The 22,245-nt window shown below is 42.6% G+C and overlaps 1 protein-coding gene across 2 annotated transcripts; it reads left to right on the top strand.

Annotated features, from left to right (window-relative positions):
- The first annotated feature begins 1,558 nt into the window (after positions 1-1,558).
- LOC310862403 (extracellular matrix protein 2) lies at positions 1,559-19,687 on the top strand. 2 transcript variants are annotated; one of them, XM_083770299.1, is made up of 10 exons: positions 1,559-1,814; positions 2,181-2,300; positions 5,191-5,300; positions 5,927-6,410; positions 7,549-7,664; positions 9,934-10,069; positions 11,388-11,545; positions 11,960-12,099; positions 13,325-13,651; positions 18,112-19,687. In XM_083770299.1, the coding sequence occupies exons 1-10, from the start codon at positions 1,673-1,675 to the stop codon at positions 18,293-18,295; spliced, it is 1,917 nt and encodes a 638-aa protein (XP_083626425.1). In that variant the 5' UTR covers positions 1,559-1,672; the 3' UTR covers positions 18,296-19,687. The 2 variants fall into 2 exon arrangements, with proteins under 2 accessions (XP_083626425.1, XP_083626424.1); XM_083770298.1 differs by having other exon boundaries at positions 5,191-5,324.
- Positions 19,688-22,245: the final 2,558 nt, after the last annotated feature.

Raw genomic sequence — 22,245 nt, 5'->3', positions numbered from 1 at the left:
TGTAAACAATACAATTATTGAAAGATTTAGAAGGTTTTTGCAAATGTATGCCTATAATGACACGCCCAAATTAGATGCTTTCCGATAGGTTGAAAGTGGTTAATTCAGGTGACCTAATCACAACACCTCAGCTGATAACATTTTGTGGGTAGGCAAGATAATTACGCAAGAGTTCCTGATATTATTCTTTATGGCCTGTTCAGTCTAAAACTGGACAATAAATCTGTAAAACTTTGTAAGAGCTTTGTAATCAACTGTGAATTGGATGATGGTCCGTGTAGAGGCGCTTTCATGTGTAACTGCAAAAGGTAAGATGAGGTCAGCTCTTGTGTGTGTAGTCGTGTTGCTGCTCCTTATGCTGTGCATGCACAGCAAAAGAGCACTGCAGTGGTTCTGAACATTCTCAAAGACTGATTGTGTGACTCATGTCTAAAGAAGCTCCTTATTATACTTGAACCCTAGCATCCCTATTATGGGGGGAAGATTAGCCGAAAATAGCTACAATCTGAGTTTGTAGATTTGTGAAGAGAGTTGATGTCAATGAGTCAACTCAGGTGAAGTTTACAAAGTAAGTATAAAGGGTAAGGGTATACGAGGTTGTAAATGTACTCAGTAATGAGTAATGGATAGGCCTAATAATAGTTTAATGGCCGTGTAAGTTTTGTTCTGCTCTACTGCAACCACAGCAGGACCACAGGATACAGGACGGGAAGGTCGTAGGTGTGTTGTTGCAATATTTGGTTTGTCTGGGCCGTTCGTACGACATCTTTTTAATTCTCACAAACAGGATGTGGGGATCACAGTGGCATTACGTGGGAAAATAAAATGTAAAATTAGTATGGGGGGGGGGGGGTGCTAGAAACTACTTCCGGAATGGCATTTTGTGTTGAAATGACATACCTTTGTGTACTGCGCGAAAGAAAACTATTAGCACGTGCGTGCGTGTGTGGGTGCATGCGTGCGCTTGCAGGGGTGTGTATTCGCTTAAGCAGTGTCTCAAAACACTTAAAGAATTTCTCAGGCGTGTGGTCGCCATCCCAATGGTCAGGCTTGGGCACAAAGCAGCCCTTTATGCGAGCAGAGTTGGTATTGGTGACCCGGTGTTTTCCCATCCTTCACTTGAACAGCTACAGTCCGCCACAGCTGGCTGACAGCCAGTAGGCCGCAGATAAACCGTCTGCTTTGGTATTTCAGAGGCAAAGGAAGAGACAAAGAGAGAGGGGTCACAGACAGTGGCTCGATGCCACTCATTTGACCTCCAATAAGCATTCTTGTCGACTGAAGCTCCTTTTTACGGTTGTTTCTACAGAGCCGGTGACGGGAGAGACGAGGGTATGTATGAGTGAGTAGGGAGGGGTGTTGTGGGAGGGGGGGTTGGGGAGGTGAAGAGGTGGTTACACCAAGGTGCATGAATGAGGGCCTTTGTCCCCGTCGCCCCCCCAAAAATGTTCCCTTCTCCCAACTCCCCTGCTTCCTCTCTCAGCTCCTACACATGTATCCTTCGTTCACCTGTGTGTGTTTTTTTTTCTTTTTCTTTTCTTGGTGGTCTAGGAGCGAGCGACTATAAGAGGGTGGTCCAAGAATCTGGATTCCTCACACTTGTTTGTAAGGCTCTTCCTCAGCACAGTTTGACCGAGAGACCCAGAGAGCGTTGAAGGGAATCCTAATCAAGATGAGCCGACTCGGCCTCGTGTGCCTGTGTGTCTGTGCGGTGAGCTCCCTCAGCAGGGCCGTCCGACGAGGAGAGAAACCGGCAGGGTCGAAGCTGAGGCAGACCACGGACGAACCTGAACCCCATGACTCCATTATTCCTGGTAAGTCACTTTTGCAATGTCTAAAATGGCCTGTTCAGTGTATTGTTGTATAGTGGGACCTTTTCTGAATTCATTTATTAATGTTTTATTATCACCAGTGCTGAGCTTTCCTCCATGATGCTTATAGGCTACTGTGTACCATTTGTGTCAGGTTTAATTACAGTGTATCAGGTTTCATTACAGTGTATGGGGGTATGTGTGAACACAGTAAAATCCTCAGTGTGTCTAATGTGTATAACTCTGGGACTGGGAGTGTGCAAATGGAACTCTGAGAGAGTATGCAATATTGCATGGTTCCATTTGTACAATCTCAGTGTTATTAAGACTGAGGATTTGACAGTGTACTGTGTGTTGTCTGTTATCCAGGTCAATGCCAAGTGAATGGCATGTCTCTGTTTGATGGAGCCATGTGGTCCACTCAGCCCTGCTCTCTGTGCCAGTGCAGGAGAGGTATTGTCAGCTGTCAGGCCGTTGTACCCTGTGGCGGTAAGGTCCACACACACCACAGCTCCTGAAATAATACCCACCTCGCCTCTCTCCACTGTCCTCTACAGACAGTGCTTATCCTTACGTAATTAGCACCTAACCTTAATTCCGCCCAACTCTTTTTTGCGTGCATAACCCTCAAACTATTCCCACTTGCCAAAGTGCTTATCCCTCAACACTCCCCGCTAAAGTGCTAGTCCATTAGACACTTTGTAGGCCTGATACGTTCAGCCCTAAAGCCTTAGCACTGTTGTTATGCACTTCCAACCAACAACATGACTCTCCTTGTGTCAACAACCGTCTTATCGTGTTCCTCTTGGCTTATGACAAAGATTATGTTGCCTGATGAACTGAAAGACACTATTGAGCCTGGTGGTTAAATGAACACTACATATTTCTGGGTGCGGTACATGGCTTGTAGATAACCGGATAGCATGTAGTCCCTGGTCCCTGGTTCGATTCCAGACCTGTGTTGCAATGCCTTTCCCCTTCTCTGCCCGCAAGCTTCTTTCTCTTATACGTGAATGAAATAGAGCGTCGCAGTCCCTTCCCCTTTCAGAACGACGAGTGGCCCAGGAAATGATTCTCCATTCATTTTCTCCATATAGGCTTTTCAAAAAGTATTTATTTAAAGATGGTTACGCCGCTGACAAAGCCAACTCGGATCGTGACAAATCATGACAATGAACACAATGTTTTGGGCAGATCAAATAATTTATAAGAAGAAAAACAAAACAAATAGTGTTGTCGCCTGCCTTTATTTTCTTCTTTCTAATTATTTGATCGGCCCAAAATATTGTGTTTGTTGTCATGATTTGTCACGATCCGAGTTGGCTTTGTCCGCGGCGTAACCGCCTTTATATAAATACTTTTTGAAAAGCCTATGGAGAAAATGAATGGAGAATCATTTCCTGGGCCAAGAATAATAAGAGCGTTGGCTTCCATGTGGATCTCAGACTTCATGTGGTGTGCTCTGTGACATCAGTCATCGCTATGACATACTGCATCTATTGTACTGTATGTATGACTCGATGTTTGGTTTTAATCTGATCAGACGTCCATTATAAAATTAAAATAATATTCACAATATTTATATATGGGGAGTTATTTCCCTTGTCCTGCTGGCACAAGGAATTTGCCGTTGATTGGCCCAGCAGTTTGCAAGATTTTCCCCGGACACACACACACACACACACACACACACACACACACACACACACACACACACACACACACACACACACACACACACACACACACACACACACACACACACACACACACACACACACACACACACAAATTTCCACACTGAATCTGATTGTCTTAATAAGAACATCCTTAACAGCTGCATTGGAGAATTTTTTACCATACTCATACGTTGGCACTTGGCAGCCCCTAGTGGAAGTGAGAGGTAACTGTTATGATACTGCGCCATTCAGATCCCTGAAGCTCACTGCTGACTGTGAGTGTTCATAATCTTGCATAAATCTTGCAATCTTGCATCGTAATACCTTAGTTGTCTCCACCAGCCGAAGGCATGGGGAGAGTATGTTTTGCACTCCGTCCGTCCGTCCGTGTGTCCGTGTGTCCGTCCGTCCGTGACCAGCTAATCTCAGCCACCGTTAACCCGGTCGATGCCAAATTTTGCACACACACTCCCTGGATGCCAACCATGAACCTCTGCCCCAAACTTTCCAGAACGGCCTGTTATAGCGCCACCAGGAGGCCGCTTTGTGCAAAACAAGTTTTTTCACAGTACACCTACAGATTTTGTCCAAACATCACGCAAATTAGTACACAGTCTCTCTAGAGCCATTCAACGAAACGGGTCTTTCAGATTTCTCAGACTCCATCCTGATTGGTTAAGATTGGCTTCCAAAGTTCACAGGAGTGCTCAGTTTCAAACAAAATGCTGCAAATCATGAACACATCGCGTGATTTCCGTGAAATTGTGCACGCACATTCCCACTAGGCCGAGGACGAAATGCCACATGAACAATTTCAACTCAGCCTCAAGGTGGCGCTATAACTGGCCCAAAAGTGTTTTTACCTCTAACTGCACGGATCTGTGGATAACCTGGTGGAGACCTGTGCCCAGAAGGGCACTTTTTTTAAAGGTTATTTTTTTGTAAAAAAAATAATACATAAATAAAATTATATATATAAATATATATATTCAATTTCAGTAGTAATTGTATTGTATTGAGTTCTCTATCCTGATTGGATAAATTGGTGTTCTGAAAATGCATTTTCTGTTCAATATCTCATATATATAATATATACTATCAATCACTCACACTACCTTTAAGACCATGCTTGCTATCCACCTTCTCACTTTTGTAATTCTCCTTAAGCTACATACCTTACCTACAACCCTTCATATTCACTTATATGTATGTATATGTCTTACTTATGCGTCTATTCTCCTCTTAACACCCACTATACAACACATCCCCTTTCTCCTCTCCTCTTGTACATTATAGCAAATTGTTCCATGCATGATTAAGACTTAAGGCCTTTAGACACCAGGGGCGTGGCAAGTAAACAATGATAAAAATGTGAAATTCAAAATATTTGCATCAAAACTATTCATGATGGTCATTCATGCTTTTGATTACCTTATCAATCCTGTGGGGGGATTCAGTTTTCAGCTTCACCCATGGATGGTTATGATGAGCGCTTGGGGGGAGAGCAGTTAAGATGTAAGTGTCTTGCTGCAGAGACAGTTCGACACATAGACCACAATGATTACTCTGATTACCAGATGGCCTCTCTACCCAGCATCCTATGGCCGTCCCATACCGGTTGATGCCTTTATTATATGGTCCAGACGCGCTCTACACATTCCTCACACATTTGTTTTTACAGCACTTTTTTCTCTCCCCAGGTTCAAATAACCCGCAATCCAGGGCCCCAAAAGCTAAGAGGCTGGATGATAGCAAGGTTGATAAAGCTGAGACCGCTGAGCAGAGTAATGGTGGTACAAGAGTACAAGAGGTAAAAAAGATACCAGCAGAACCTGTGAGTGGATCAAACGATAATACAAATGTGTAATAATAATGATAATAATAATAGCTTATTTTGTATATTTGCAAAAAAAAAATAACAAAGAAACCAGATAATTTTGAGACAGAAACAATTGTTTGTGTCTGGAACAAGTTGTAGAGGTGTTGCATGCTGAAAATAAGGGATCAAACTCACAATCTGTTGCATTGAAATACGTTGTGACCTTGACCTTGACAATTTAGTATAAATTAGCTCTGTGTCCGGGTAGGTACCCTCACAAAATACATGCAGTAATCCTGGTCTCTAAACTGCCTCCCCCTGGCCAGCCGGGGCGCCTGATGGAGGGGAAAGGAACTGGTTGGAATAACGTGTTCCTTCCATGCGCTACATCCAACCGGGGAAACTCCCCCCTGTCAGGTGAAAAGAAGCGGCTTGGACTCGTCATGCATAGAAGGAAGCATAAGGTCAGTCCGTTGCTCTCCCCAGGTTGACAGAGAGAGCCTATCCCCCAGGATTACATTCGATAATTGACACTGGGTGAAAAGCGTGGGATAAAAAATAAATAAGGAAAAAGTAGGCCTATAAATTAGGCTCAAAGTGTCTTGTGTGTTTCTCAGTTGCCACGTTCTGTGTGGGACAAACCTGTGGCAGGCAAGAAGAAGAAACAGGACTTGCAACGTGACAGGATGGCAGTGAAGAGGGTGGCGGTGCCTGTGGTGGTCAAGATGCCGGTGAGGGCACCTGCCGTGCCCGTTGTGAAGATGCCCATATTCAGCTTTCCTGAATCACACGAATCACATGAATCACATGATGATGATGACTTTGATGATGACATCGTCGGACCGCCGCCTCGGCTGCAAGTGATGGCCCGGCCCACAATGAGACCCATACCTAAGCCCAGGGTAACGATGGCTAGGACGGCAATACCGCCACCCGTGGCACCAGGGCGCCCGGTGGTCACCTTCCCTCAGATGCCGAGCTTCATGGAGTCACTGCCCGCTGGATGCCTGCTGTCGGACTCACTGATAGCCTGTGGCGGCACTGGCATGACACACATGCCCATCATCAAAGACCAGGGTGTCAGAACCCTCTACCTGGCAGGTGAGCAGCAAACTGAGGAAGTGTGACAAAGAGACTGACTGACAGACTGAAAGACATTAATGAATTGCATTTTCATAGCACTTTCCCAAGTGATCAAAGCACTTTACAATGGTTCATTCATTGGGAGGTGAAGCAAACGGTCGCCGCCTGCAGTGTCCTGACTTCCCACATCAATGGTGGCAAGCTAGCACCGACCAACTGATTGGAGGCAATGTAGGGTTTAGTGTCTTGCCCAAGGGCACGTCGGCATGAGCTGGGATTCGAACCGCCGACTCACAGATCATTGCATGACCTGCTCTACCTCCTGAGCCACAGCGGCTCACCCCTGTGCCGGTTAAAAACTACAGAAGGGTAAAAACTTGCCAGGCTAGTAAGCAACGCCACTGCAGCTAACAAAATAACTTATGGGTGCCTTGTCATGCCTGCCATGTTTATCTTGAACCGGAAAACACGTCGCAAATTCAGACGAGGGTTTCACACCCTTTTAACACTGAGTCTGATTCGACAGACAGTATATTGAGACGGGCAATTAAAGCTGCAACCTGTAATTTTCACGTCCTGCCTGATCTTCGAACGTGGGTCTCGTTTAGGAAACCAAAAATCTACCCGACAGAAGCAGGATCTAAAATGTCTCAATGGAAGAGTAGGGAGACTACTGCCGATTAAGATACCATACATATTGGTTAAACAATTTACAATTTAGGCATTTAGCAGATGCTCCAGAGCGACTTACAGTAAGCAAAATAACATTGTATTCATTAAAATAAGTTCACACACTGACCTTTTTTTGGGTGTTTTGGTTTTATTTATAAAAAATAAAGAAAATCGTCTTTAGTTTTTTGGGTATGTGCGTATATTGTTTTATGTTGTCTGTTTCCTTTATCTGTTGTATCTTCTGCATTTTGGATTGTATGTGTCGTGATATGGATGATAGTGAGTGATGAGACAAGTAAGTAACTGACCAGCAGGGTACAAATAATCACAATAACATATGATCATAATGATCCGAAACTTCATTCATTCAGTCATAAAAACAAATGGAATAGAATTTTACTGTACAGAATGAGCTTCCTGAAGGGTATCTGCATGCTGTCTTGTTTGATCTCTAAATGTCTATACCTTCTTCTTGTCCTGTCAGACAACCGAATCAGTAAGATTCCTGCGAGGGCTCTGGCAGGGCTCCCCAACCTAGAGTGGCTGGACCTCAGCAAGAACAAGCTTACTGACGACTCCCTCAGCCCAGGGCTTTTCCAGGTCTGTCATATCAATACAATGTAAAAACCTCAGTGTTAATTTAACTCATAAAGTACAAGAATTGTTTTAAATATCGATCCATTTATTAATGTATCGCTATGACACAGACAACATTTGGAACCTGGATATAGTCTTACATTTTTTTTAAGGTTTGTTTTTGGTGTTGCTTCATAGACATATGAGGACAGAGCAGAGGGTTGACATATAAAGTGACACAGGTTTCCAGTCGAAAGTGAAACAAGGGACGTTGCGATTATGTGGTTGGTTGATGCACTATCCAGTCAGCTCCCACTGCCCGCCCCAGTATGTTCTTATTTTAACCATCCAGATCTCTCCCACAATCGGTCAAGGAGCTGTAATTTACACTTAAAGCCATGAGACCACCTCCAGCTAAGTCGGTCTGCAGTCTGAGATCCCTCATTATACCCGTTGTCAAAACCTGGTATTGCTGAAGACAAACTGTCTGACTGACTGTACGTATGTGTCAACGCCTAGCCAGGGTGCCTGGCTGTGTCCAGTTAAAACTCTCGTGTGTTGTAAGACTCAAGCCCATTCCTAAACACACTCCCCCACATAGCAGCCCCATGTTACAAGAGTTTATTGACCATTCTCATGGCACGTTTGCACAAAATGTATTATGCTGTTGTTTTGGTACAGTGCTGTTTTACCAATGTTCGGCAAGATACTTGTGCATGTACTTAATGTACTTAAGCTACTATATTTATTCTTCATAAAAATGTAGTGGGCTACACTAAAGCTGGCTTTTAAAATAAGTAGCTATTGAAGGACATGTATGACACTGAGTGATTGAATATTCAGCACATACAACAATGTAAAAACAACTAATGGATGAGACAGAGAATTCTCAATGGACAAACTCATCTCTCACTCAAAACTAATCTGTTGTGTCATTTACATTTATATTGATGTGCCATTGAAAATGCACAGTAGCTTTTGTCAACCTACTTAGTTTACCCAATTCTCTAAGGCTCTAGTCTATAGGCTGTTTTCTGTGTACAGTACACTAGCTATTTTCGCTGAATTGTAGTCCCAGAATAGGAATTAACTATTTGAAATTAAAGTCACGTAATTCAGATAATAGTGAAGCTATCCCCAAGCTACTGGGAAAGGTACTTAAGCTATAGTAGCTTACTTTGGTGGTTGAGAGTATCCATGTTGTTATTGATATACTGTAGACTGTAGAGAGTTAAGTTAAGCTCCCTGGTCCAGTCTGACCCCCTCACACTGAATTACACCAAATAGTTGCAGTGAATGGAAGAGGACAGTCACAGTCAACAGACAAACCCACATAAAATGAGGACAGCATGTTTGGACTTTTACTACCTGTTCTCACTGGAGTGCAATGGTGACTACAGCCAAGAATCATCTGGGAGCTGGCAGTGGTGCATGATTTAATACCTCATATCCATGTTGCACACAGTCCTTTAGAGTCATTCATTCCATTCTCAATGAAGATAACATGGATGTTATAAAGTATGTTGCAGCAATAAGTTTGTGTGTGTGTGTGTGTGTGTGTGTGTGTGTGTGTGTGTGTGTGTGTGTGTGTGTGTGTGTGTGTGTGTGTGTGTGTGTGTGTGTGTGTGTGTGTGTGTGTGTGTGTGTGAGTGAGGGTGTGTGTGTGTGTGTGTGTGTGTGTGACACTTTATTAACAGTTTTCATGGACAGGCACAGGGAAGTACAACACAAGGTCTGCTAAAAGGGTCAAACAAAGAAAGCCTTTCAGCCTGTTTCCATTGGTGTTCATGTACTCAATTCATCGAAGAACTCCGTTAAACGATCACTGAGGATTTTATAGTGTACTTTGGGTTCTCTGAGATTGAACGATGTACAGTATTAAACAGTGGTCTAATGCAGTGGTCTAATGCAGATCAAACTAGGGGTGGGCGATATGGAAAATATAATAATAATAATATCTTTTCAAGCAGTATCATGAATTCACGATACATGATATGTTCACGATATTCTTCCATGCGTTTTTAGAGTTATTATTCAAGTTACTTAACCGTACAACCACCTACAAGTTAACAAAAACTAAAAGAAAAAGGAGTAACGCATTCACTGTATCACGATATATATATATAATTTATATATATATATATATATATATATATAATATATCTCTAAAAAGGCATATCGTGGAGACATCTTGTCACGACCCAATATTTATCACCATACCCCTAGATCAAACTGGGGCCCTTGGTTTTAAAAAGCTTTTGATTGACTGATTTTGACACTTATTTTTTTGCAGAATCTGACTAAACTCAGGAGGTTGATTCTGGACGGCAACAACCTGACCAAGGTGCCGATGTTTCTCCCAGCGTCTCTGGTGGAGCTGAAGATCAATGACAACAAGCTCAGCGGCCTCACACCCAGCAGTTTCAAGGGTGGGACACAGACTCCTACGTTCTCTAGGGTGGGACACAGACTCCTACGTTCTCTAGGGTGGGACACAGACTCCTACGTTATCTAGGGTGGGACACAGACTCCTACGTTCTCTAGGGTGGGACACAGACTCCTACGTTCTCTTCTTGTTCAGTTTCAAGGGTTGGACACAGACTCCTACGTTCTCTTCTTGGGGGCAGAGGTGGAAAAATGTACTTACAATTCTTACTTAAGTAAGAGTATCAATACTGCAATATAGAACTATACGTTCCGTTACAAATAAAAGTCTGGTAGTACAAAAGTAGTCAAAATGTAGTTAAAAGTACCAAAAGTAAAAGTACTCATTGTGCAGAATGTCCCATTTCAAGTTTTCAAATGTATGAAAATAGCCGATCTACTGCGACTAATTGTGAGCTTGTATGAGCATTAGATCGCTATTTTCAAATGCTCAAAGTGTATATAGGGCTGAAGTGTTTAATGTATGTTTTGTAATCAAAGTAACTAGTAGTTTTCAAATAAATGTAGTGGAGTAAAAGTACAATATTTGTCTCTGAAATGTAGTGGAGTAGAAGTAAAAGTACAGAAAATACTCAAGTAAACTTACAAATACCTCCAAATTTACTTAGTTACTTTCCACCACTGCTTGGGGGATTAACAACTTAACAAGATAAGCTTTATCCACGTGTAGGAACTGGCACTAATAATATGCCTGACTACGCCACCTCCCGCTTGTAGATTTTATATACTTCCTGGTCATGTGACTATAGGTCAGGTGCAGTGGGTGCACTAGATTCCCACACAACTGACACAAGCATACAGAATGTGGCCTTGAGGATTGCTTGGTTGTCAACTAGTGGCCTGGATCACACAATGCTGTGACAGGAGAGGGGAAATAGTTGTCTGTTTATGGGGCCTGACATCACAGTACAAAGGACAAATGCCTCCAAGAGGATGTAAGTCAGTTCATCTGTAGGTCACATTTGTTACTTGCCTTACAATCTTTTCCCCAGAAGGAGCGAGTGCATTCTACTATCGGCAGTTGCCGGCAACGCCGGGGCTGACGCCGGTGCCAGAAAATGCACTCGCTCTCTCTCTCATCTAATCTATTATTTGAGGGGAGTGTTATTAGCTAGGACAGTGGTTCGTTTTTATGCTTGAGACCCAGGAGAGAAATTGTTTAGTATCCCCGGGGCCCAAACTATAGAGAACATTGCATATCTACAAGCTCACAATTGGCTATTTTCCTTGAAACCCTTAAATAGGTGGGAATCAACTGGGTGTCGTCACTCAATCAGTTAATAAACCAATCTGTCTGTTTAGGGTTGTCTAAACTTCTCACCCTGGAACTGGAGGACAACTACTTCCATGATGGAAACGTCTCTCCATTGACCTTCCGCCCCTTGAGGAAGCTCATGTACCTTCGCCTGGAGGACAATAAATTCCGTGCCATCCCCTCTGGTCTGCCGACCTCTCTGCAGGTCTGTTTGTATAGAAGTTTGTATAGAAGTTAACCATGTTAAATCCCATGACGCCTACATATGTATGTATAGGCCTACATGGGTTCAGGTTTTGTATATAGCCCTGTTTGTTTACATTGCTACTGTAGTGACCGTATTGCATTTGCATACCACCGACAATACTACCAAGTCACTATACCAAGTCAAGGTTACAGCTCTCAGTGTACATAAACAACCGCACCCTACCACTACAGGTACGTGTTGGCTACACATTAAAAACCTTGTGTTCATTCTATGCATTTTGTAACTAAATTAACACTTTTTACAGATGTTACTGTCGTATTTATAACTTGGGTATGACTTTGTGTAATTATATGTGCATGTGTATAGCTGTGTTTAACTTCTAATATATATATATGTGTCTTGTTTTTGTAGGCTCTCCACCTTTCGGACAACAAAATTGAGGTGGTCCACGCTGGCATCCTCAACAAGACCGTTAACCTGAGGGTCCTGGACCTCAGTCACAACCGCATCCGAGAAGACCGCATCGCCCCACGAGCCTGGATTCACCTGTTGTAAGTCTTGCAACTCTGAGTGTACAAAAATGGACCCGTGAGAGATTCTACTATGTAATGTTTTGGGCCGTACCACCCTTCTCTGGAATGCAAAGGGCGGATTATTATTGACTGTAGAAAACAGTTTATTATTTTAGACTTTTATTAATACATGTAATATAGTATAGCATGAAACGTAATGAGACTTTACTGCCTCCATGAGGAGAGTTTTAAAATAGCACTCCATATTTACTATGGGTTATAGTTTCCCCGTTTCAAAAACACTGATGTGTATCTAATTATACATGTTTGTTTCAATTTCTTGAAGAATGTCTCAGTTTCAGAAAACATAGAAATATAAGCAAATATCAAAAGTTGTCTATACTTCTGTGTGTGGCTGTGTTTTTGTTTGTGTTCAATTTTAAACAGTACTGTCCATTTGGCTATGTAACTAATCATTGGACTATTTGACTGTTCAGAATGTTGCTGCCTTTTCCTACTCAGTTTAGTTTAGTCATTGAGCCAATTGATTCCTCCCCAAACACATTTTTGTGCCTTCGTCCTACTCAACTGTCCCCGCTGACAGGTGCAGCCCCAGCTTGTAGGATCATTTGCAATGACCATTATCACCCTCCCCGCCGAGCTTTCCTCCCGCGGGCACGGGCCAATATGGGTCCTATGCCACAGAATGACTATTTTTCTATAACTCTATGCTCTTTCTTCCCTACTTCCTTCCAAGGTGTTACTGATGATACTAATTAAGGCTCTGTTCCATTTAGTGTAAAGTAGATCTGAAACTTTTTAAATTCAAAGAAACTCTGAGTGTACAAATTGAACCAAATGGAACCTTACTTGTTCATTTGGTATTTGGAACTCACTCAAGGACACTTTGAGACCCACTGGTGTAGCAGAGTGTTTCCAGTAAGCCAACACGCACAATAGCAGCACCCTGACTCTGTTTGACTAGAATGGAACAGAGCCTTAAATAGTATCATCAGTAACACTTGTGAAGGAGGTAGGGAAGGGGCACAACTTAATTCCAAAATGGCGTGTGCATAGAGCCTATTGTGTTCACATTGAGACGCCTGACAAAGCCAGATGCACCGCGGTGGATTTGAATCCACAGCCTTTCCTTATTGGTGTGGGCAGGGACTTTAACACTGCGCCACCCGAGAGCCTAATACATGCTTTTGGCCCAAAACATGTTTCTTTTCTCTTCACAATCCCCCCTGTGTCCCATTTTCAGGAAGCTGGAATATCTGGACCTGTCCCACAACAAACTGGTGCACGCGCCCTCGTTCCTGCCCGCTGGCGTGCGACAGCTCACCCTCCACCACAACCAGATTGAGCGCATCCCCGGCTATGTGTTCGCTCACTTGCACCCAGGCCTGGACTCGCTTCATTTGTCCCACAACAGGCTTCGGGATGACGGCATCGATGGCGTGTCCTTCATGGGCCTGTCGGCCTCGCTGTCCGAACTGCTGCTAGACCACAACCAGCTGCGGTCCATCCCTCGAGGCCTGCTCCAGTTGAAGAACCTGCAGCACCTCCGGCTCAACCACAACCTCATCAGGTAACACCTGATAAAACGTCTCAATATGCCAATGCCAATGCCTTCTCAGCTTCTTTATCGCTTCTTTCACACAGGTAAATGCTCTCACATACTGTATAGTAACTCCCTTTTGAGCCCCCTCCCTCCCTCTTTCTTTCTTTCTCTCTTTCTTTCTTTCTTTCTTTCTTTCTTATTTCCATTCTTTTATTTATTTCCTTTTATTTTGATCCCTTTTTTCTATACTTATATTTTTACATTCTTTCTTTTCTCTTTCTTTTTTCTTTTGACTCCCTCCCTCCCTCATCTTTCTTTGACTGTCCGTTTAAAATCCATGTCTCTGTCTCTCTGTCTCGCTTTGTCTTTCTTCATGCATGTGTGCGTGTGCATGCTGCATGCTGTAGTCCTACGGAGTAACAAAGAAAAGACAATCTAAAATTATCTTGAGTTCTACAGAACTTGCCTGTGTGTACAGTTCTCCCGAGTCTGAGAGATACTCATCTTCATCACAACCAAAGTAACCATCACTATGCAAAAGTACGCATCCAAAAACTCTAATTGTTACCTCATCAAACATGTAATTACTGTTATACTAAAGAAAAAGCGGCGATCCGAGTACTAAAAAGGTAATTACTGTTGTTCTCTGTTGTTTTCTCTGTGACAGTGGGAGCAATATACTGTAGCTCATGTGACCCTCTGAAAATGTCAACTTTTGTCACCAAAAAGAAACCATTCCAAGACACACAACATACTTTTTAGTTTAGTTTATTTGATCATCCTTCAGTTTCAAATACAATATTTAAAGACAATGAATGTAAGCTGTTATGAAGACAAAACAAAACCAAAACATGAAGATGATCAAAAGGAGTAAGCAGAAGCTAAAAGCTTATAAATGCCTATCCTACTTACAACAGAACATGAATCGTAATACTCATTACATTAACAGATTCACAAAACAAAAGTCAGATACGAGAATTCCACCCTACACCAACCCCCCCCCCCCCCCCCCCAGTGTCACCGTAGAGATAGCATTGCATAACCGTTAGATTACACATTATTATTGTTGTTATTATCCTTATTCACATTACCCTCATTGCCAATGATCATTATCATTTATGTTATTGCTGAGTAATGTCATTTGGTTCACATTTTTAATGTTACCATAAATACAATAATATTAGTTAATTAATTATTAATAATGACAGCACTAATGACTATCAAAACCTGTACAAAAAGTATCAGTTGATCATTCAATAACGTCAACATCCACCATATACATAATTTCCCTATAGTATGCTGTATTTGGCCAAAAGGATTCGCTAGAGCAATTTTTTTAATTTTGAAAAGTTACAACTGTGTTTGACTTCCTCTGGTAGGGCATTCCAGATCTTAACCCAAATACTCCTTGCCGGTTAGTCTGGCTCAGCTTGAGGAAAGTAGATTTGAATGCGACATTGGTTGATATGTGCTGTGTTTGGTTCAGAGTCGACCGATACAATGAGAGTTTTTTGATTGATTGATTGAAATATTTATTAACAGTTTGCAGAATTTACAGTACATTTCAAGCACAAACTCAATACAAAGACTGTTAACTGTGAGTGGACGACCCAATTAAGCATTACACTTGTTTACAACAGGGTCCACATTGTTCAATTCATCAAAACATTTAGAGACATACAAATAGACATTTCTATGTAGCTAAAGAACAGAACAGGAATTCATCATATAGGAAGCAAAAAAGGGAAAAGATACATATACAGTGAGGGGAAAGGGGGGGTGGGGTGGGGTGGGGGGGATTCAGATCTTACAGAGGCCAGTTTCGAATTGCAGCCATCCGTAGGTGCCCTTTGAGAGCGGTTTTGAAGGAGTCAAGGGATTCACATGTCTTAATGACTGTTGGTAGGGCGTTCCACATTTTGGTGGCATAGGAGCGAAAAAAAATTAGTCCCTTGTTTGTGCCGAATCTGGGTTGTACATGGTTTGTTGCACTCCCTCTGGTGTTGTGGGTGTGGACTTCGTTTACATTAAGGAAGTATTTAGACAGGTACATGGGTATCTTGGTGGTGTAACGAATCTTGTGGACCAGACCCATTGCAAGATGCTGCACTCTGTCGTTGACCCTAAGCCATCCCAGCCTGTCAAAGTGGGCAGGCGTGAGGTGGGTTCGGGGGGTGAGGCCAAGTAGGAGCCTGACCAGTTTGTTTTGGGAGGTCTGGAGCCTTGTTTTAAGGGCCTTTGAGGTGCTGTGGTACCAAGAGGTGGATGCATAGTCAAAGAAACCTTGTACGAGGGCTCCTGTTAAGGTCTTCAAGGTGTTTTTGCTGACCAGTGAGGAGATCCTGTAAAGGAATCTTGTTCTTTGATTGACTTTTTTGATTACGTTGGTGGCCATTTTATCACCGGAAAGATTGGCCTCCAGGATGGAACCTATAGGTAATTTGATCTTTTCGTGTGATAATATTGTCACCCACTCTAACCAAGAAGCCATCTGCCTTGCTGAGATTACTATTTGATCCAAAGAGAATGGATTCAGTTTTTCCCAGGTGTAAGGATAGTTTGTTATCAGCGAGCCAGGTGCAGATTCTACCGAGTTCAGAGCTGAGGGTCTTTTCAACCTGCAGTTTGTTCCTGTCCGAGACCAGCAGTGCTGAGTCATCTGCGAACAGGAACAAGTTGCAGTCACAGGCTGATGTCATTAACATATATTAGGAACAGTAAAGGCCCTAGTATGCTTCCTTGTGGGACGCCACAGCTCACTGGGAGGGGAGGGGACAGTGTTCCGTTCACCTCCACCATCTGTTATCTCCCCTCCAGGTAGGATTGCATCCAGCTCACTGATGTGCTATCAAAACCAATAGCTTTAAGCTTGTTAACCAGTATGGAGTGGTTCACGGTGTCAAAAGCCTTTTGGAGGTCCAGCATGACCATGCCGCAGTATTTTCCAGCGTCCACCTCGTGTTTGATGTGGTCGCTCAAATAGAGGAGGCATGTGTCAGTGGAGTGGGATGTTCTGAAACCAGATTGGAACTCGTACAGCAATTTATTAGTGGCAAGATACTTTTCAACCTGTTCATAGACTATTTTTTCCATCACTTTCGAGATGGAGCTTAGAATAGAAATAGGGCGGTAGTTGCCGGGTTCTAATTTACTCCCTTTTTTGTACTTTGGCCAGTTTAAAATCTTGGGGGACCTGTCCCTGTTTGATGGAGAGGTTTACTATGTGGGTGATGACGGGAGCTATGGAAATGGCTGAGTCTCTGAGAACTTTGGAGGGAATATTGTCATGGCCAGTGGCCTTGTGGGGTTGGAGGGCACTCAGTTTTTTAAGTACCTCCTCAGTTGTTACCATTGCCATTTTAAAATCATCTTTACAAACACCTAGGTTTTTGTAGAAGGCTTTGACACCAAACGCCCAGAGTGGGAGGGTAGTTTGTTAACCAGCATTGTTGCAATGTTTGTAAAGAAGATGTTCAAGTGGTTGGCTACATCAAGCTTGTCAGTGATGAGGGTGTTATTCGATTTGATGTTTATGTTAGTAAACCTGGTTTTTAGTTTCTGACCACAGCCTAGTTGGTTGTTTAGTAGCTTCCAAAGCTCCCGAGGATTGTTTTTAATTTCCTCGGCTTTATCATTGATAAAGTTACTTTTTGCTGATTTGGTCATGGCAATAACACCGTTTCTTAGCTTGTTACATTGGGTTTTTAGGATGTACAGTTTGGTTTGGAGATCACTGTCGAAGCGCTTGGCTAGCTTGGACTTGCATTTAAGTTCAGAGCATTTGTTGTCTCTGGTTTTCATTGCAGCCAGTATGTCCGAATTCATCCATGGCTCCGAGTCTAGCCAACACCAGTGGTGGAAAAAGTTCTCACATCATGATCTTTTACTTGGACCTCACAATGCGTCAAGCTTGTAGATCGGCTATTTTCAAATGGCCGAACTGGGCTGAAGTGGGTAATATATGTTTTGTAATAATAATCAAAAGTAAAAGTATAATATTTGCCTCTGAGATGTAGTGGAGTAGAAGTAAAAATGCTTGTATAGTATAGTAAAAAGTATAGTACTTGAGTAAATGTACGTAGTTACTTTACACCACTGGCGAACACCAACTCGGGACTCCTGAATCGCTGCCCTCCACACCCTCCTACATGAGGGTCTTGAGCTCTACAAGCTCTGTGCACAGTACTCTGTGCAGTAATGATGACAGTTGGATGCAACATAGTGCGTTATGTCTGGACAGGCATGCAGTAGGTGTTGTGCATGGAGAGATTTGTGCAAATAGTGTGGTTTGGTAGGAGAAGGCGGGCAGATAAACGGTCGACCCCCCCTTTCAGTGAAGCGACTGAACTCCCTCCAGTATAGGCTATACCTCCCGTGCCATGATCGTGGGCCTCTTGGTCATCAAGGCAAATAAATATCTGGGCTATTGTTGGAGTAAACTGCCACTTTTCTTTTAAACAACGTCCGACCGTCCTTCCTGTCCACAGCTATGTGCCGATGAACTCCCTGTGCGACATGCACGCCACTGAAGACTCGCCGCTGATCTCAGTTCACCTGCAGTACAACCTGATCCAGCGCCGCCTCATCCCTCCCACAGCCTTCTCCTGCATCAGGAACTACCACAGTGTTCTGCTGCGGCCCCAGAGCCACGACGACGACTATGACGAGTGAACTAAAAAAAGAAAACGCTGCGCTGGTTCCTCAAACTTGTTCTTTTCACGGACCCCCAGTTTTATATCTCTGCGGTCTGTCGGGAAGAAACCACCTAACTCCAATATGTTCATTTTTCAGGAAATTAAAAATAGACATTTTTCAGGAAATGAAGAAAACCTTGTATTAAAAACAAATCACGCCCGTGTGAAGTGAGGGGCGCTCATGTCATCATCATACATCATCTCTTTCCGGACAATCACAATTTGCGTTCTCACCTTCGTCATCAATGTTTGTGTTATGCAATATTTGTGTTTACACAAACACAAAATTGTCCATTCATTTTTTTTTCAAAGCGCTTTTTAATACTTTTCATTTGTTCAATATTTTTTAACCACCACACAGACGTAATAGTGTGGTGTCAATAGAATTCATTTATCGAAAAACTAAATCTAAAACCTCAAACAATTTAGTTAAGTGTTTTCCTCCTGACAGCAACGCATGTTTGTCCATCGACCCCCATTTGATGAAATGTTTTACCTCTGGGACCTACACTGTAATTAGCAGTGTTGTTCATTTACCTCTGACAGTGTATTTGGTCCATAGGGTTGTCACTCAGAGTCCATTTGGTTCCTAACTGTCAGTCATTTAGTTGAGAATCCCCTGGAATCCCCTAAAGGACCCTGGTGTACTACGGTATGTACTTAATATTTCAAAATGTAAGGGTAACAGTGATGCGTCTGTCTTTTACTTAATGACACATGGACATGAATGAATGAATGGTTTATGATGATCTATTCAGTTAGACAATTACAAAACATTTTTTTCTTTTTTAAACACGATCGAAAAGGAATAGGCAGTAGCTTATAGCTTATTTATGCCTATCCTTATTACATAAGAACGTAGAACATGTACAGGGTCTACAAAACAATCAACATTTAGACAAAACATAAAAAACAAAGAATAAGACAACTACTAGTTTTGCATTATACACTGCATTATACACTGTTTATAATGTATCATAGACGGCTTCATCGCAACCTCTTCCATATTGTGTTTTACCCTGAGTGTATAAATGGGACCAAATGGACCCATATGGGTCCTTTTAGTTCCTTTAGAGTTACAAACCCATAAGGTTCCTTTTGGTTGCATTTATACACAAATGGGATTTTACTGTGTAGTATCTGTATATCATGCATATAGAGATAGTTTGTACTTCCTAAAACCTGCAAGTGAGTTAAATGGTTTCCCTCTCCAGACGTCATTGCATTTTTTATAGGGTTGAGCTTAACATGAGCCTTAATTTCATGCTTTGTTGTATGAGTATGACAACACCAACATTTCAAAGCTGTTGTGTGCTTTTTTTTACTTTTATAAATTGGCTGTGTAATTAAAAAAAACCCAAAAAAACAAGTTGATTTGTGGAGTTGATCTTCTTGAACAAAACGTATGAAGCCTCTTTATGCCGAAGATATTTTTGAGTGGTGCTAGCCACTCCAAGGCACAGCTTTGTCTGTACTATAGGTCTGCCCGTTACATGCATCGTTGTGGTGCACAGGTTACCCACCCAAGATCAGTTTGAAGAAAACTGCTCTGCGTGCAGGGGACTGTGCATATTGTTGCTGATCCATTGGTTGAGAAACTCCAGGTTTGCTTGCTGCTGCCACTGTGTCTGATGTTGTCCAGCTCTTTTGTGTCTATATACTCTACCCAGTTACAATAATCACGTGAAACCGCAGAGAAACCAGAGAAATAGATGGTCTGCTCAAACTGTGCGTGCACCTCCTGACCACTTCTGCTCAAACTTTGCCTCAAAGCCTTGAATAAAACCTACCAATTTCCAAATTAGCCATTTTGTTTTCAGGGATTGTGGTGTGTGGCACACGAGAGGAAGGCTAAACAGTATAGAGGAAAAAACCGTAAGGTGGGACTGACTGTTTATGAGTCATTTTCAGGAGTTTATAAATGCATCGGTCGGGCTACAGGTGTGGTCCCCTGCAGGGACGTGCACACATAGACATCAAAAGGGGCTTCATGCAGCCCCTACCCTTTTACCCGTCTGTAAAACAACTGCCCTTTCCAGACCACGAATGCAGCATTTAGGTGCATTCGGTGAAAGGTGGAAGAGGTGAAAGAAACGCAAATGCCACTCCTTTCCATGCCATGCCGGAGGGCAGCAGATTTTTTTTCCCGAAGTCTCCTGAACTTGAACACAGTATTTTGCGTTGAACTGATCTGTTTCTAAATCCATGTCGTACGCCACATCTCCACTAGCTAAAGAGTGCTGGGTTGCGCCCCGAAAATAGCTGATCTACAAGCTCACACTGTTGTTAGCTTGTAGATCAGCTATTTTCGTCAAAAAGTGCCCTCTTATGAGATTTCAGCCCCTGCCCCTCTAATACTCTCTGCACGTCCCTGGTCCCCTGTGGTGTTGAACTTCTTCACTTGCCTCCACGGCACAGAGGATGCAACCATCCATATCCCATTATGATCTCAGTCATGGTCAACTGTTTATTATACTGGACATCTTCATGTCCTAGTTGTGCATAGAGAGAATGTTCTAAATCTGACCTTGAAAAAGAACGTTGCACAACCTGCATGAACCAACAGTAAAATAGTTTAGGTGTCTAGTAGTTAACTCCATATTTCTGATAACAAATACAAATGTGTCTCTCGTATGGAACTGTCCCTGCAGGCATCTCATATGTTTTCAGGTCGTAAAGGTTGTGATGCGTGTCGTGTGTGGCACTGGTTTAAAGTTGTTTTTAATGTGGTTTCATCTAAACTGCCTTATGTTGCAAGAAGACAGGCCAAAATTCTTGGTCACATCCGGTCAGCTGTTAGTTGGTTATCTTGTAGCTGACATCATCCATTTTATTGAAGCGTTAACCACTTAGGCTCCACTTAGGCTCCATTTTAGACTTTGTCGTATGATGATGTCACAGGCAAAAATAGCCAATCTGCAAGCTCACAACACATCGAATCATGATGCCTTATGAGCTTGCAGATCTTCGCTATTTGTGGATATGTTTGAGAAATAGTGAACATTTGTGAAAACATGTCTGCAATATGGCCACCAGGTTGAATGAGGCTAATGATCAGTGGTGTAAAGTACATCAAGTACATTTACTGTACTTAAGTACAATTTTGAGGTATTTTTTATGGTACTTGTATGTAAAATTTTCAATAACTCCACTACAATTATGAAAACTTTAGTTACTAGTTACTCTGTAGACAGATCGTTAGCCAGATCGTTAGCACAGGCCAAGGCCAACGATCTGGCCGGATGTATGGAGAACCGGGATGACTGGAAGCGACGATGGAAGGCTCGTCTAAGGACGACCTAGAGAGCCTATATATATTTCAGCCATTTGAAAATAGCCAATCTACAAGCTCACAATGCATTGTGATGCGACACATTATGAGCTTGTAGATCGGCTATTTTCAGAAGATTTTTATATACATTTTGAACTTGGGAAATGGGCCATTCTGCACAATAAGTAAATATATTTTGATGCTGATAGTTTTAGGTCACATTCCCAACTAATACTTCAGTAGACTCGATGTGAATGGGCGGAGAAGTTGGGATTCTTGCATATTGAATTTGCTGCGGTTTGCCTTCACACTTGTTGCGTCAACCGCAGCAATTGGAAACGCAGCAGGGGGGACCTTTATCATTGTGTTCCATTCATAAACTAGCCTACACAGTGAAATCTATGGTGATAAAATTATACTCATAACGTGCATGTGTCGTGCCGTCTGGGACTGGATCATTCCATTTCGATCAGGGCTTCAGTCTCCTCATTCGACCACGTCTATCCACAGTAACGGCCGGGACATCTTTGCGCTGCGTAAAATATGCCTTCTCCGTCTCCAACTGTGTTCAGGTCCTCACCGGCCACATTGTTTGCTTAATTTCCTTTATTTGCTGCGGATTGCATTCCCATGCACCTGCACCGAATCGAAATCAA

Source organism: Protomyctophum parallelum (genome assembly GCF_964188405.1).
Source record: "Protomyctophum parallelum genome assembly, chromosome: 7".
Classification (NCBI taxonomy): Eukaryota; Metazoa; Chordata; class Actinopteri; order Myctophiformes; family Myctophidae; genus Protomyctophum; species Protomyctophum parallelum.
Note: the sequence above shows the minus strand (reverse complement) of the source record. Positions and strands in the feature narration are given on the sequence as shown.

Bases quoted from the DNA above. Each gene is read 5' to 3' on its own strand.
- LOC310862403 (XM_083770298.1), top strand. From the start codon at position 1,673: ATGAGCCGACTCGGCCTCGTGTGCCTGTGTGTCTGTGCGGTGAGCTCC. The intron at 2,301-5,190 runs GTAAGGTCCACA...TTCTCTCCCCAG, and splicing joins GGCCGTTGTACCCTGTGGCG to GTTCAAATAACCCGCAATCC. The intron at 7,665-9,933 runs GTCTGTCATATC...ATTTTTTTGCAG, and splicing joins TCAGCCCAGGGCTTTTCCAG to AATCTGACTAAACTCAGGAG.